Genomic DNA, 14149 nt, shown 5'->3' on the forward strand with positions numbered 1-14149 from the left:
GAAGCACAGTCAGGTAACCTCCTAGTTGGTAACTTTGTAGTAACTAATCAGACACCTGGTGTAAGATCCGCAGGCAACCCGCAGATAAACTGGCATCAGGGAATACTCGTGACTTCAACCCCATTAGCTGCCACGGCACATAAGAACCTTCAAGAGTTTGGGCCTGGAGGCAGTACACAGAATCAGCCAGTAGCAGACAAACGAGCTCCAGACTCAGGAAGCCTAACCAACCAGCAATACTTGGAGCTAAGGGAGATGCTGAGCAGGGTCCCAGGATTGCCACCCACACTTGAAAAGGCGGCACCCGATATCTATGCTGACTCACCATTTGTGGACGCCATATCTGTTATTGCCATGCCAAAAGGATTCACAAATCCAAACATGCCTCTCTTTGATGGCACGACAGATCCCTTTGACCACATGAGCCAGTACAAATAGAAGATGATGATAATAACGACTGTAGGACAAGTAAAAGAAGCCTGCAAGTGTAAAGGGTTTGGATCCACATTGTCGGGGCCAGCACTCCGACGGTTCGTAAGCTTGCCCAACAGGTCGATCTCCACGTTTGCTGACCTAGTAAATGCGTTCACCCAGCAGTTCGCAAGCAGCCGGAAGCCACATAATCATGCAAGACACTTTTACATAATTGTTCAGGGAGCAGGGGAGACCATTGGAGAATACAACACCAGATTCAACAATGAGAATGTGGCAGTATAAGAGTGTGATGTGTCGACAGCATTGGAAGCGTTCAAGAGGGGCCTCCACCATGAATCCGACCTGTATAAGCAGCTAACTATGCACCCTTGTCATAGCTTTGAAGCAGTGCAAGAAAAAGCGGCGGCTGCAATCAGATTGGAAGAAGATATCCTAGCCAAAGCCAGCCTGCCTAATACGCCAAGCGTATCCAACACCTTAGCCATAGAGAAGTCAGGAAGAAAGTAGCCCACCAGCAAGAGGGACGAAAGATATAGGCCATATGGAAGGGGAGTTTACAGAGTCGACAACAGAGAAGAAAACCAGCAACTCCCCACTCTGGCAGAATATGGGTTCACCACTGGCGTCGGAGGAATCCCGAAAGCACTCAGAGAGATGGGGGATGGAGTAAGGTGGCCTAGGCCACCAGTAGAAGGGCAATCATGGAGAAAAGACAGCAAGAAGAAGTGCGAATTCCACCATGACATTGGGCATAACACTGAAGATTGTTAGACAATACGAAGGGAGATCAAGCGCCTGTACGAGCAGGGAGAATTGAGCCACCTATTACCACATGGGGCAAACAGCAGGATAAGGTAGGCTCCACAAAGCCTGCAACTCCACCTACATGTACCAAGATAATAAACGTGATAACAGGCGGCTCAGATCTGAGTGGATTGACATATTCAGCAGCGAAAAGGAGTGCCACTGAGGCTAAGGGAGATAGACCAGCAACTTCTTGCAGAATTTCTCATAGTGATCTACCTGCCGTTGCTTTTGATGAAGGAGACATACGCGACGAACAAGAACATCATGATGCACTCATTATCACTCTATCAATGGCTAACTGCACAGTCAGAAAGGTCCTGGTAGATACTGGTAGCTCGGTCAACTTGATCATGTTGAAAACCATAGAAAACATGGAGTTCAGCGAGAAAGATTTGCAGAAGAAAACCATCCCGTTAGTAGGATTCAGTGGAGAGACAGCCAACTAATTGGGTGAGATAGTGATCCCAACCTATGTGGGTGGAGTCAACAAACAGGCCAGGTATTTAGTCATAGATAGACCCTCTACCTACAACGTCATTCTGGGAAGACCATGGCTGCACCTGATGAAGGCAGTTCCCTCAATATACCATCAATGCATAAAGTTCCCCACACCATGGGGAGTAGAAACAATATGAGAAGACCAGGAGGAAGCTAGAGGTTGCTATAAGAAAGCACTGAAGTGCACTGCCAGTCCCCCAGCATAGCAATTACAGAAGCAGCACGTCCAAGACGAATACATTGAGCCTCCAGCTGAGGAGCTAGATCAGATCAACCTGGACAAGCTGCACCCAGAGAGGACCGTGCTAATTGGAGCTGGATGTACAGGAAGCCTAAGGCAGCATTTAATCGAATTCTTGTAGGCTAATATGGATTGCTTTGCATGGTCACATGACGACATGATAGGAATAGATCCGTCCATCATAATGATACGTGCATATTATATAGTCTTTTTAGCCTATTTCAGCACGTATTTCTATGCATTTTTGTACTGTTTATATAGTATTATGCCCTGAATTGGCTACTTTGGTTCGTTTTGTCCATTTTTAAGAATTGAGCGCGAAAGTAGTGGAATCGTACCCTTTTTTGTCCTTTTTGCATGCATTTAGAGGAGACGGGATTTTCCTGAGTGAGATACTGCATTGGGAAGCGTGAAGGCACGGATTACGAGGCAGTCGGGCGTGGATTTGAGCTGAATTGAAGACAGAAGACTCGATCGAGTAGTTTTACCACTCGATCGAGTGGTTTTCATGGCCCCAGTTGGTCGATCGAGTGCTTTTCTACTCGATCCAGAAGTGTTATAAAGAGGGGTTACTCGATCGAGTGATTATTCTACTCGATCGAGTAGATTATGCTGAGTTTTGCTCGATCGAGTGGTTTTATTCCACTCAATCGAGAGGTTTCTGTTTTCATGGGCTTTAATTAGCCCGTGAGTTGTTTTATTTCGATAAACTTAGTTATTTTCTTATTTAAGCATGCATTAGCTAGGTCATTAGGATCAATTGATTACTTAGCTTTTATCTAATTTTCATACTATCAGTTTATCTTTCATTCAAGACTACGTACTACTTTCTCCTTCACTCTAACTTTACTTTGGGATTTATTTCGCTCGGATTTGATTGTTCTTTACGCCGGATTCGCACGATTGTAATCTCTTTCTCTTCTCTTAATAATAATCAATCGTTTGTTTGCTTTAATCCTTTGTTTTACTTCGTTTATTCCTTTGCCATAATTTACTTTTTATGCGATTCAATCATTGTTTTAGTATGTTGAATGCTGGTTATTTACCTGCTGTTAGTTTTGATAGTATTAATTGCAATATGAGTAGCTAAACTTCTTTCATGTTGGGATTAGGGGATCTACGGTAGAAATGTGACGATGTAGTAAATAGGTTAGACGAATTAATTGTGAGATTCTGTCACCATAGCAATTTAATTATATTTTACCGACTTAGTTGAGTGCACGCTTCTGAGTCACCCTTTTAATCTGGCTAAAACTAATCCTAGATCGAAAGATTGGACTAAATAGGCCTGCTATGAACAGTAGACTACCCTGACGAGGATGAAAGTTATGTTAGTGGTAATTTAGGATAGAAAGTGGACCGAAAGGACCTTTCCATATCCGTCTCGCATTAATCTGTCTAAGTTGTTTGCAGTTGAGTCACTAGACTACCGTAGTGAACCGAAATCCTGACATGACCTCTCTCTATTTGATAGTTTAAATCTATTTTCCTGCTTTTACTGCTCTTTTCTCTATTTCTCTTCCTTTAAACCTTTTAGTTTAGAAAACAATTTAAACAACCCCTCCATTTGTGACCAAATAGACGGACTTCTACAGATATCTTGCCTCCCTGAGGAGATCGACCTGACTTCCCTAGCTATATAGTTAGTTTAGTTAGTTTATTTTTGATAGGTATACGATAGACATATCACATAACACATAAACTTAGCGTGGACCCAAAGTGTAAGCCCATCCAGCAGAGACGGAGGAAGTTTGCAGCTAAGAGAAATAAAGTGATCAACCAGGAGGTGGACAGCCTGCTGGCAGCAAACAAAATAAGAGAAGTAAAATACCCAGAGTGGCTGTCAAACGTAGTAGTGGTACCTAAGAAGAATGGAAAATGGAGAGTGTGCGTGGACTTCACTGACCTCAACAAGGCATGTCCCAAGGATCCCTTTCCGCTACCACACATCGATGCAATGGTGGACGCGACAGCTGGACATGAAATGCTAACATTCCTGGACGCATGAAGTGGTTACAATCAAATCAAGATGGATCCATCAGATCAAGAAAAGACAACATTCATGTCTGAGAGAGGAATATATTGTTACAATGTCCTGCTATTCGGCCTGAAGAACGCAAGATCCACATACCAAAGACCAGTCAACCGTATGTTCAAAGAACAGATATGAAGAACCATGGAGGTATATATCGATGATATGGTGGTGAAATCAGAAAAAGCAACAGATCACATGCAGCATCTGGCAGAAACATTCAATACCCTCAGAGAATACAAAATGAAGCTAAATCCGTCCAAATGCGCCTTTGGAGTGTCCTCCGGCAAGTTCTTAAGTTACATTGTAACCCAGAGGGGGATATAAGCCAGCATCGAGCAGATCAAGGCCGTATTACAGCTGGAGTCATCTGAAAAGCCAAAGGACGTGCAGAGACTAGCGGGCAAGGTAGCAGCTTTGAGCAGGTTCATCTCGAGGTCCTCGAACAAATGCAGATTATTCTACGACATACTAAGAAAGAGCCAGAAGTTCGAGTGGACTGCAGACCACGAGCAGGCATTTAGGGACCTAAAGCACTACCTCAGCAACCCACCATTATTATCAAAGCCGGAGCCAGGAGAACCATTATTCCTCTACTTAGCTGTCACAGAGGTAGCAGTAAGCGCAGTTCTAGTCAGAGAGCAGGATAAGGAGCAAAAGCCAGTCTATTACGTAAGCAAGTCTCTGCTGCCAGCAGAGACTAAGTACACATCTCTTGAAAAAATTAGTATTGGCACTGGTAGTTGCATATTATAAAATGCGCCCCTACTTTTGAGTCCCACACTATACATGTCAGGACTAATTACCCATTGAAATCCATAACGAGCAAACCTGAGCTATCAGGTAGAATGTCAAAGTGGTCCGTGCACCTTAGTGGATATGACATCAGGTATGAATCTAGGACAGCAATCAAGTCACAGGCACTGACAAACTTTGTGTCAGACTTCAGCCCAGCTATCCAGAATCTGGCAGACGAGGAGATCCTGACCCTTAAAGGGAGCATGGAATTAGAGATCTGGCAGATGCACATCGATGGAGCCTCCAACTAGAGGGGGGCAGGTGCAGGATTAATCTTACGATCACCACAGGGGGATCTGATAGGGCAGGCATTAAGATGTGAATTCAAGGCAACCAATAATGAAACAGAATACGAGGCCTTGATACTGGGAATGTGGCTAGCTCTGGAACTGGGAGTCAGGAACCTGCAAATATTCAGTGACTCTTTGCTAATAGTGAACCATGTGAATGATGAATTCATAGCTAGGGACTCAAAGATGATCGCCTACTTGAAAGTGGCAAAGGAGCTAATGTGGAAATTCAAAGATTGCAAGCTCAAGCAGACCCCCAGGGATCAGAATGTGGAGGCAGATGCCCTAGCAACCCTGGGGGCAACATTCAAACCAACAGAACTATCCAACATCCCCATCGCACACAAGCCAGAACCATCTATCCAAAAATTAGAAGAAGTAGACAAAGGAGAATTGAAGGACTAACAAGATGAGCTGGCAGTTCAGACAATAAAATAAGGCCAGACAACTTCCCAGCCAGACAACCAGACGGCTGACCAGGCAGCTGACCAATCACCTGATCAGCCAGCTACCCAGGCAGATAACTGGGATTAGCGGACACCTTACTTAGATTGGCTACGGCAAGCAAGCTGCCAGATGACAAGAAGGAGATAAGAGGCTTCAAAATGAAAGCCTCCAGATTTATATTGATCGATGATGTACTTTTCAGAAAATCATTGGCAGGCCCCTACTTACGGTGCCTGAATAAGCAAGAAGCACAGACTGTGTTGCATGCCCTCCACAGTGGCGAATGTGGAAACCATGCAGGGGGCAGAAGTCTGTCAAACAAAGCCCTCAGACAAGGCTACTTTTGGCCCACGATGAGGGCGGTTCAAGAGACTATGCTCGCAAATGTGATTCCTGCCAGCGCGCCAATGATCCATCAGCCGGCAGAGCCCTTACACCCCATCATTTCTCCTTGGCCATTTATGACGTGGGGAATGGACATAGTGGGTCCTCTGCCTAGAGCCACAGGAAAAAGAATATGGATGCTAGCAATGAAAGATTATTTCTCCAAGTGGATAGAAGCAGAAGCATTCACAGAAGTAAAAGACAAACAGGTCATCTCTTTTATTAAACGAAATATCATCTGCAGGTTTGGTATCCTATCAGAAATCATATGTGACAATGACTCACAATTCATCTCCAACGATGCCGAGGGATACTGTGCCAGATGGAACATCACTCTAAAGAAGTCAGCACCCAGGACTCCAAAGTCCAACGGGCAAGCTGAGTCCAGCAACAAAATAATTATGGATAACTTGAGAAGGAGGTTACAGGAGTTAGGAGGAAAGTGGGCAGATGAGTTGCCACTAGTGTTATGGTCAGACAGAACGACGCCAAAGATAGCAACAGGCTAAACACCCTTCAGCCTGGTGTTTGGCGCGGAAGTAGTGATTCCATCAGAAGTTCTAGTGCCAACCCACAGGTATGGATGTATGACAGGGGAACTGAACAATGCAGAGATGATCAGGAGCCTGGACACGATAGACGAGCTGCGAGCAAGTGCAAAAATACGTCTAGCTGCCTACAAGCAGTCAGTCGTAAGAAACTACAACAAGAATGTAAAAGTCAGACTCCTGGAGGTAGGAGACCTGGTTCTCCGTGAAGTGTTTCAGAACACCAAAAATCGAAAGGCAGGAAAACTCGCCTACAAATGGGAAGGACCATACCAGGTAGAAGGAGTTGTTGGCCATGGCGCATACAGATTAATTACCATGGACGGTCAAATCATACAAAAGCCATGGAACATACTTCACCTGAAGAGGTATTACTTTTGATAATAAGTAGAGTTTAGTGTACATAGTAGTGTGTTAAGAAAAGCCAAAAAAAAAACGGTAGTAGGCATACTACCAATTTCTTGTCGTTTTCTTTTGTTTCTTTCAACTTTCAAAAGCTACCACTAGAGTTCTGTGGTCTGAAAGCTTCCTGGGGACCACAATTGCTCTGGCACCCCATGAGATGGCATCAGGTACTTCACATCGCTCTGGTATAATTTTCTATTTTCAGGCTACTCTAGATGCATCACTCTGAACTCTAACATTTATGGTACGTTGAAAGTGTATCTAGCAGGACTATCAACTGCAAACGCGGGGTGACAAGGCACATGGCACTCCAACATGACTCACCTACATTTCTCCATTAAGAGCACCCTCACCAGGCGGACTGTGGAACATACGAAAGGGAGCCTGGCTGACAGCTGAACGCTTACCCAGCTACCCCTGATACCACCCCTGGACGTAGCTCGCACTCATCACAATTAATCAAGGCTCCAGCATGCATGCACATACATATGGAACGCAATGATCTCTGAGCTACCAGAATCATGCAACGTCCCATTGGTCCTAGAATGATGATAAACTTGCCTATGGTACGCCCCTGTTGGCTTTAAACGTGATGAAAACACCTTGCGTCATGAACAAGGTTAAATAGTCAAATTGCGGCATACGCCTAAATCAGTCATCAGACTGACACGATTGCTAGCTGAGTCTAAGTCAGCCTTCTCAGGCTGACACTACTGGTCTAAATCAACCTCCAAGGTTGACACGACCACTCCCCCTACAATGCGACATACGCATAAATCAGTCGTCAGACTGACACGACAGCTAGCTAAGTCTAAATCAGCCTTCTTAGGCTGATACGACTTGCCTAAATCGGCCAGCAGGCTAACACGACAGCTTCCTAAAGTAAGGATACTAACAAGAAGCAAAACACACAAAACTTGCCAAGCTAGGGCAAGGCGCATTTTGAAATTTGGCCAAAATACGGCCCCAAGTTCAAATCGCCACCATGGCGAGCAAACAGAAACAGAAATTATTTAAAAATTTTTACAAGTCTGCCAACGCATGGTCAGAATGCCGTCCCAAAAGTTCACAAAAATAAAAGAAAAAACTTTTAACTTTAGGTCACATTAATGACCTCCACCTCCGGCACCTCCACTGCCTCCTTATGCTGACTCCCTGTTTCAGGTACAGAACCAGCTTGTATGCCCTCAACAATAGTGGCCTCTTGAGCTCCCTCAGTTGCAACAGCCTCCTGAAATGAGCCAGCATCCCCAACAGCAGCCTGCTCCGCCAGAGCAGGAGAATTCACCTCCCCAACCTCAGGCATCAGAATGCTGAGATCAGGCTGGACTGAGTACAGAATCTCCAACTGCCTTTCTTCTTCCTCAACGGCTTACAGGGTTAGAGGCTCATCAAGTGCAGCATGCATCCCGCTAATCTTTCCCCGTCAGGTAGCATAGGCAATAATATTGGTGGCCAGGGTGATCAACTCGCTGATTCTCTCCTCAGAGCGCTTGAGGGAGTCCGAGAAGGTGGTGCAGACTTCCTGTGTGCGCGCTAGCTGGTCAGCTCCCTCCTTTATCTTCTTCTTGGCTTCAGCAAGCTCGGCTTTCAGTTCCACCACCCGTCCTCTCAGGTCAGCACGCTGCTGCTCCAGCTCAGCAATAGTTCCAATTAGCTCCTGATTTCTAGCACTGGTGGCCCTACTGGTAGTCTGGACCACATTGATCATTTTCTTATTATATAAGGCTGACTCCAAAACCTTCAAGCAGAAAAACGGAGAGCCAGTAGGCTTGTCATTTGAAAAAAAAAGTGTGGTTGGGAGCGAGCAACAGATAAGGGACACCTACCATGAAGGCGTTGTGCACGTCGTTCTCATCCATCTCCTCTAGGCAGAACTCTGAGAAAGCCTTCACCAAGGAGGAGAAGAGAAGCTGGTTGATCTCAGGCCAGTATGGCACCTTATCAATATTTCCAAAGGCCTCTGGAAAGTGGACGATCATGCCACCACTTGCGGCAGTAGGAGGACTAGCAGGTAGGGTAGGAGGATGTCGGGACAGCGAGCTAACCTCTAGAGGCTCAGGACGAACGGTGCTGGAATGGGTAGGAGGATTCTGGAAGGAAGCAGCAGGGGCAATCCTCTTGGAGGTAAAAGCTACGTCGGGACTCGCAGGAGATCTCTTTCTTTTAGAACTTTGAAGGATGGCCTCCAAGGGGTCAACTTTTGAACCTGTAGGCAGCCAAGAATTCAGATGTCAAAAGCACCAGACAGGCAGCAAGAGTACATATAACCAAAGATAACATGAAGTGACTTACCGGAAGACATGCTATGAGCTGATTGTTGTGGATTGGAAGAAGAGGCGGGTGAAAAGCCGGGTAACAGGTGAGGGAACTTTCTCTCAGACAGGGGGATGCAGAACAACTTGTTGCGAGCAGCTATCGGGTCGCCCAGACGAGTCAGGTAGCAGGGACCTGCACGAAAGCAACAAAGTAAGCTAGTAAACATTGAGATGAACAAGTCAGTCGTCAGGAGAGCCACTTACTCGAAGTAATGACCCATTTCTCAAAGATGTAGTTAGCAGGTGGCTGGATAGAAGCCTTCCTCACATAGAAGAAGTCCTCAAACCCCTTCTCGTCCCTGGATTTTGACACATGCCTGAAGGGAGTCTCCCCAGAGCCTCGGAAGGAGAACTGGCCTCTTCCCAGAGACCTGATGTCATACATATGGGCCAGATCGCCCAAGGAAATGGAGCTGCCGGTGTTCTGGCTAGCTGTCAGTGAGTAGAGGAGAACCCTCCAAATATTGGCGGAAATTTGTGCCATGGCGAAGTTATTGGTGCAAAGAAAGTCTTGCATAAGCTTTGGGAAAGGAAAACGAAGGCCGTATCTAAACGGATAGAGATAAAAGCAGACCCACCCCGGCCGGATGGCATCCGCCTTCTGACCCGGCTCCGGGATAGCAATATCAACCCTGTTACCAAGCCGAGCAAACCCTTAATCAAGGGGATGTCAGCAGTAGTCAAAGCAGAGTTGCAATCGTGGGGGTGAAAGAAAAGATTCTGGGAAGGGAAGACGGGGTCTGGGTTTTGGTCGGTTGAGGCGGAAGTTGAAGCGGTGTGACGGGTTTTACCCATGGTCGGAGGAGAGATAAAAGAAAAGGTTAAAGAGAATGTTCAAGAAAATACCTGAAGGGGAGTGGTGAAGACGGCGGCAGCGGAGACTGAGTCCGGCGAAGGAATAGAGAGAAGGAGAAAGGTTTTGGGGAGATGAGGGGGTTTTTAATTTTTGGATTTAATGAAGAAAAGGGGGGGGGGAGGTTAAGATTATAAAGGAGGAGAGAGAGGGAGGGCGCGAAAAATGAGGGAGAGAAGGGGTAGGTCCAATGATGAGTACACTCGAAGGAGTGCAAAAGACGGCGCATGGTTTTTTCCGAAAATGTGTACGTAATTCCTTATTCGACGCCTCGAGACGTATCTCACAAGAATTAGGGGCAAACTATTTGGGCTAAAATCTGCATCTTAACCTAATGGGAGTAAGCCCATTTAGTCCCTATTGAAGAGTTGGGCCGTGAAGGAAGAGCGAGCAAAGGAAGCCCAAGTGCAAGTAGAGTCGGTCTGAAGAATTGGGCCAAGGATCTAGGCGGCAAGTGGAAGGCCCGCTGGTAGAGAAATAACGCGCTTGTCAAGTCTTCAGGGAGAATTTAGGGAGATCAGGGAGAATGGAGGGAGATGGTTCGTTATGGAAAGAGTTTCAATAGAAGTAATATTCCTTTCCATAAACGAGGTAGGACATATCTAGGGTTCCTACCCTATAAATTGCCAAAGGAGCAATCAAGAAAGGACATTAAGATCTCACACATATACACAATACATTGTGCTAGCTAGATTTATATATCGTCTCCGTTGTACTCATCCTCTCATTAACATGCTAGTGCAATACTTGGTAGGATACCTTCCCTCCCGCGGTTGTTCCCACATTGGGTATTCCGCATCACCAAATCTTGCGTGTCACCTTTAATTACGTTCTTTATTTCCTTATTTAGTATTGATATAGACGACCAACCAACATACAGCAAGTAAGATCACATTGACCTAATAAAACCTAAATACGGTAAAAATTAGCTAAACATCAGTATTTATAGGAGATTGAATTATTCGACTCAGAAATTGTGCAAAAAAAGATATGGAAAATAAGTGATCTCAATTCCAAAAGGAGTTGATGTCCCGCACCGCATGTGCTCTACCAGAGCCCTTGTCTGAGCCCAGTGTGGCACGAGCGCACGTGTGGTGGTAGCCTCCCTTCATTACTACACATATCAGTAGTATTACACAAGTGATCACTAATAAACCATAACTCCGTTGCATATTCTTCCTATGTGGGCAAAAAGATTTTTTTTTTGAAACAACACTTTAAAAAATTAGGGGTGTACAGTGGGCTGATCTGGGCTAGGCTGGAGGCGGACTGGGCTGTCAATTTGTGGCCCAGGCCCGACACTAAAAAAGGGTCGAGCAGGGCTATGCTGGGCTGGGCTCCATAATGTCTAGCCCTGGCCCGACCCTTATAATGTTTTTTTAGTGTTTTTAGCGGGCCAAGCCAGGCTAGGCCGGCAATTTAGGGCACTGGCCGGCCCGGGTAGAGGGGTGGGCTGGGCTGGTACGCGAGCTGGCTAGGCTAGAAAAAACCGGCCCACTGATGCGGGCTGGGCCGAGTTGGCCCGCATAGTTGAACAACTCTATCAACAATCCCTCACATGATTAAAAAGAAGAAAGAAAATAGTTTATATATGGCAACATAATATAAGTCTTAAGATGGCAATGTCTTATGGACTTCAATTGTCACCCAGTGCATACAATTACCCGCTAATAGCGCTTTTGGTTTGAACTCTCCACGGTGTTTAGTAACGGATGACTGTCTGGATTCTCGTGAATGCTCTAGAGGTCCTAAAGCCTAAGGACCTCAAAGGGGGTTGGGCATTTCTCCCATATTCACATAGGTAAGTCCATCAGGTTTGACTGTCACAAATCACACTTAAGAAAAGACTATGGACTTATTAAAAGCTTAACTCAGCCTTCCTCACATGACAAATATAACACAATATAAAAAAAATACTACATCTTGTTTTATTATAAATAGGAATGGTAGTAGTATTAAAATATGAGATCCCCATGACTTCGATTTAACCTTTAAACTTAGTTAAACCTAAGGTGGGGATCCCCGTCACAATTCACCCCCAATAGGCTTTAAACCCATTTCATGTGCTGACTCCAACACTAATTTTCTGCAAAGACTGACTCCGTTAGTTTCAATGCACTGTGAGTCTCAAGCAACAATTGTTTTGGCAGGCAATCAAATTTAGTTAAACCTAAGTAGGGGATCCCCGTCACAATTCACCCTCAATAGGTTTTAAACCCATTTTATGTGCTGACTCCAACACTAATTTTCTGCAAAGGCCCTTCATTAAAGGATCCACAATATTTCTCTTCGATTTTACATATTCCAGTGATATCACATTATTTCTGATCAGATCCCTCACAATAGTATGTCTCAAGCGTATATTTCTCGTTTTTCCATTGTAAGCTTGTTTGCCCGCCACACCAATTGTTGCTTGAGACTTACAATGCATTAAAACTGATGGAGTCTGTCCCCCCTACAATTGAATGTCTACTAGTAGGTTCATTAGCCATTCAGGTTCTTAGCCTACCAATTCTAAAGGAATAAACTCAAATTCCATTATTGATCTAGAAATATAACTTTGTTTAGAAGATTTACATGAAATAACAGCACTAACCAAAGTAAACACATATCCACTAGTAGAATGAATATCATCATTAACAGACACCCAATTAGCATCACAATATCCTTCTAAAACACATGGAGTATTGGAATAATGTAAACTCATGTAACACTTCCTTCTTACCCGACCAACGTAATCGGGAGATGTTGCAATCTCGGTTTTTCGAGGCAGTGAATCAGAACTACAATTAAGCAACATTTTATATAAATGGCATGTTTAATGAATTGCGTACATAAATAAATGAATAATACAAGTCATGACTACTAAATCCTTTCTAATACAACTATGTCGACTAGCATGTGATGACTCGAATGAACTCCAGTGCTCGTGGCTCGGTTCGTCCCGCTAGTCACTAAAACCAACCTGTGCTCAAATTACTCCCCCTATGATCAGAAATATCATATGGATCAACACAGGTCGCTCTAATTAAAGCAGGTGACAATTTACACACAACCAACACACGTCACTTTCAATAATATAAATACTTAAGACACGACACGAGTATATGAATATGCAACATGTCAATGGAATGCACAAGACACGACTCTCCATCGACTAGGACTCCGCAACCACCTCATCAGTATCAGGAACACATCCACGATACCAACAACCCGGTGACGGCATCGCAGTACCCCTCATCAAACAGTCGGAACCCAGCCCGTAAAATAGGTACTCAGAACACATCCATGCGTGATCCCGAGCTCGGCACTAACCGGACTCCTGCCAGGCGTCGTGACACCACACAAGCCCCTCCGTACTCAAGTAAAAAACATGCACGTCCCTCTTGGAGTGGGAAGCTCCAAGAGGCGATCCAAGCGTAAGACGGTCTCCCGATCCGTCATACGTCTCCTCAACAGCCAAGTATCACAATCACATCTACACCATATCCTCAAACATCCATAATGATCACATGTATGCAATATGGAACACAACCAATCAAATATGTGACTCCTCATGAAATACGATCCCAAATATGTCATGACAACAATTCCACCAAGATTCCGATTCTTTAAGTCGACACAACTCATTATCTATAATGTAACTGTGACATTGATATGAGACTCACGACAATCCTCAATATCATAATAAGATGCAATGCTACATTAACCATGGAATGACAAATGACACAGAAATAAGCATCCATATTAGCAAAACCAAGTAGGAAAATTTCACCTTTTAGCATACTCTAAAAGCAACTCAAAACAAGTAAGATCCGCCTCATAAAATCGTCTCATCCTACACAATTCATATATTAACTATCATAACATATCTTATCCTATTTTATGATACAAAACCGATAATTATTACCCATCGATTACCCGTAAAACTAATTATAATTACGAATTAATACTACTCATAAAAACCTCAAAATTATAGGGTTTGGGTCAATATAAAATTGAAAGAGAAGGATGAATGTTAACTTACAAATGGAAAGGAAATAGAAAGAATCAAATTTGGTGAAAAGTCCCTCCAAATCTTGGTTGGTTTTCT

At 44.4% G+C, this 14149-nt stretch overlaps 1 protein-coding gene across 1 annotated transcript; it reads left to right on the forward strand.

Annotated features, from left to right (window-relative positions):
* The first annotated feature begins 1792 nt into the window (after positions 1-1792).
* LOC141646491 (uncharacterized) lies at positions 1793-5062 on the forward strand. The gene is made up of 4 exons (XM_074454368.1): positions 1793-1843; positions 1956-2098; positions 4469-4693; positions 4810-5062. The coding sequence occupies exons 1-4, from the start codon at positions 1793-1795 to the stop codon at positions 5060-5062; spliced, it is 672 nt and encodes a 223-aa protein (XP_074310469.1).
* The last annotated feature ends 9087 nt before the right edge of the window (positions 5063-14149 follow it).

The sequence above is a fragment of the Silene latifolia genome, chromosome 1, assembly GCF_048544455.1.
Source record: "Silene latifolia isolate original U9 population chromosome 1, ASM4854445v1, whole genome shotgun sequence".
Classification (NCBI taxonomy): Eukaryota; Viridiplantae; Streptophyta; class Magnoliopsida; order Caryophyllales; family Caryophyllaceae; genus Silene; species Silene latifolia.

Coding starts and splice junctions, on each gene's coding strand:
- LOC141646491 (XM_074454368.1), top strand. CDS start 1,793: ATGGCTGCACCTGATGAAGGCAGTTCCCTCAATATACCATCAATGCAT. Junction 1,844..1,955: donor ATATACCATCAATGCATAAA/GTTCCCCACACC, acceptor TAGCAATTACAG/AAGCAGCACGTCCAAGACGA. Junction 2,099..4,468: donor CAGCATTTAATCGAATTCTT/GTAGGCTAATAT, acceptor GAACAAATGCAG/ATTATTCTACGACATACTAA.